This window comes from Eurypyga helias, unplaced genomic scaffold (genome assembly GCF_000690775.1).
Source record: "Eurypyga helias isolate BGI_N326 unplaced genomic scaffold, ASM69077v1 scaffold45981, whole genome shotgun sequence".
NCBI classification, from domain to species: Eukaryota; Metazoa; Chordata; class Aves; order Eurypygiformes; family Eurypygidae; genus Eurypyga; species Eurypyga helias.
Window position 1 is genome coordinate 13,677 of NW_010233657.1, and position 2,848 is coordinate 16,524.

Sequence of the window (2,848 nt, forward strand, 5' to 3'; positions counted from 1 at the left end):
TCTTGCTTATTGAGGCTGGAATGACAGCTATCACCTTTATACATATTTCAATACTTGCTTTCATCCAATACCCAGAAATAATGTGAGGAGGCATAATCTACTATGACAGCTAAATATTCTGTCTTCTGAATGCCTCTTACTGAACAATATGTACCTCACTTACCTGACACCATATTAGCAGCAGTTTAACTCAGTTGTTTTTAATGGAATCACCATATTTATACAGTCTTAGTACCATCCCTTTACAGCCCCTGCAAAATGCATAGCGGCTTTCTTATTGACAGAGTGCAGTTCAGCTGGCCATGGTCTTTACTCTAAAAAGGATTTTCTCCTTGCAACACTTCTATCTTGGTCAGTGTCCTGCTTCTTTATCCATAGGGATCCAGTGCTGAATGACATGGTTTAGTGGTGATATTAGCAGGTTAATGGTTGGACTGGATGATCTTAAAGGTCCTTTCCAACCTAAAAGATTCTATGATTCTATGTCATTTTAGCCTCTTTGAGAATGACTTAACAGAAGCTGAATTCAACACGCAGGGAGGACAACTACTAGCAAACATTGCCACCCAACACAAAGGAAATACTTAACTCTATTGTGAATATCTAGAGAATGAAAAGCCCAAAAATATCAATGCAGAATGTGCAGTGCCAAACCGACACACTTCATGACACCGGCGACAATGTCAAAAATGCACTTTTAGTGAGATTACTTTTGCAGATAATTTTTAAAAACTTTTTTTTTTGGTAAGAATTAAAAGTGACTGTCCTAGGGCAACCAATGCTGAGTTCCTTGTTTCAATCTGAAGTGAGTAACAGTGATTTACCAATGCCAAATTTACATTTTTGAATCCAGATTGGTTCACATCAGAGTGCTTGAAAGCTGTTGACAGCACTTCAGTAGCCTTTCTTATGTAAGCTAGATCTTATTGAGATTAGGATTTTTCTTGGAAGGACATTTTGTACATAATTTCCACTCTTCCATCTTCATACATATTTTTATTTAGGAAACTGGCTACAGATTTGGTGAGTTCAGCTTAGAAACTAAACTGTGTTTCATTAAGTTATGAGGCAAAGGTAACTGAAAAAATCAGTGTTCTCTCACTCATTTTTTCTAATAAGTAAAACGAATATCTTTCCTGAAGAGTTTTCACTTATATTAGGTATGTAGGAGAGCATTCCCAAGTACTTTAGTCATAGGTTATATGGCTTGTTCATCATGCCATAGGAAAGCTGTTAACAATCCAGGTGTTCAGCAACATCCCCAATCTATTATTTTAAACATAAATTCATGGTGTCTGCGTATGTCTTAGCATGATGACTTCAGTTCTCTGCCTCTGATTACTCTGCTTTATCCCTCCAACAGGTTTTTAGCCAACACAACTTTTGATGGTCTCAGTGGCCACATTAAGGTGAAAGGCTCCTCCATTGTCAGCTCAGAAAACAACTTTTTCATCTGGAATCTGCAGCACGACCCTGTCGGGAACCCAATGTGGACTCGTCTGGGGAGCTGGCAAGAAGGAAAGATAATCATGGACTATGGAATATGGCCAGAACAGGCCCAGAGACATAAAAATTACATGCAACACCCCACCCGGTTGCACCTCAGAGTGGTCACTCTCATTGAGCACCCGTTTGTCTTCACAAGAGATGTAGACGACGAAGGTCTTTGCCCAGCAGGGCAGCTGTGCCTGGATCCGTTGACCAACGATTCCACCATGCTGGATAACCTGTTTGAAACCCTTCAAGGAGGGAATGACACCGTTCCCATTGAGCTGAAGAAGTGCTGCTATGGCTACTGCATTGACCTGCTGGAGAAGCTAGCTGAGGACATGAATTTTGATTTTGACTTGTACATTGTTGGTGATGGAAAATATGGAGCCTGGAAGAACGGCCACTGGACAGGGCTGGTGGGAGACCTTCTTGCTGGCACAGCTCACATGGCAGTGACGTCATTCAGCATTAACACTGCCCGCAGCCAAGTGATTGATTTCACCAGCCCCTTCTTTTCAACCAGCTTGGGCATCTTGGTCAGGACCAAAGATACCGCAGCTCCTATCGGAGCCTTTATGTGGCCACTTCACTGGACTATGTGGCTGGGGATATTTGTTGCTCTCCACATCACAGCTATATTCCTCACCTTATATGAGTGGAAAAGTCCTTTTGGGATGACCCCCAAGGGGAGGAATAGGAACAAAGTCTTCTCCTTCTCCTCTGCCCTGAATGTCTGCTACGCGATCCTCTTTGGAAGAACAGCTGCCATCAAACCCCCCAAGTGCTGGACTGGAAGGTTTTTAATGAATCTCTGGGCTATTTTCTGTCTGTTTTGTTTGTCCACATACACAGCCAACCTAGCTGCTGTCATGGTAGGAGAGAAGATCTATGAAGAGCTTTCTGGAATACACGACCCAAAGGTAAAGCATGTCTGATGCCATTAACTCAGCCTTTTTTTCTTCCTGGTCAGAATTCATTGATGTGTATTTTATGGTCTGTAACAAAACCAGAAAGCAATCTGTGTGCAAAACAGCAGTTGCAGTACAGTTAGTTACCCCCTGACGGCACTTCAGTAGGAAAGTTCAGTGAGAGAGCATCCTTAAACATCCCTAGAAATGCAGAGGGGTGGATTTCAAAGGCTGCAGGTGGGGAGAAGGGTGAAGGATTTTGGTGTTGCCCACTGCAGAGAAGAATAGTGGCTTCTACATGCAGATTAAGGGTTAGGTCTCAGTTCTTTAGTCCCTTTGGCTATAGTTGTTTTGATCAATTGGATGATTTGGGTCATCCTGGGTTCTACTCAAACAAAACAACCACACAACTTGAAGACAAACCCACTGATGTTCTAGGTAGGATTTTT

At 42.2% G+C, this 2,848-nt stretch overlaps 1 protein-coding gene across 1 annotated transcript in view; it reads left to right on the top strand.

Moving 5' to 3' along the window:
* Positions 1-2,411, top strand: part of LOC104517204 (glutamate receptor ionotropic, NMDA 3A-like) — a gene marked incomplete at both ends in the record, with an annotated part of 10,698 nt that extends 8,287 nt beyond the window's left edge. Inside the window, one exon of the mRNA XM_010161786.1 lies at positions 1,364-2,411. Within this exon, the coding sequence (XP_010160088.1) occupies positions 1,364-2,411 (1,048 nt within the window). The remainder of the gene's footprint in view (positions 1-1,363) is intronic.
* Positions 2,412-2,848: the final 437 nt, after the last annotated feature.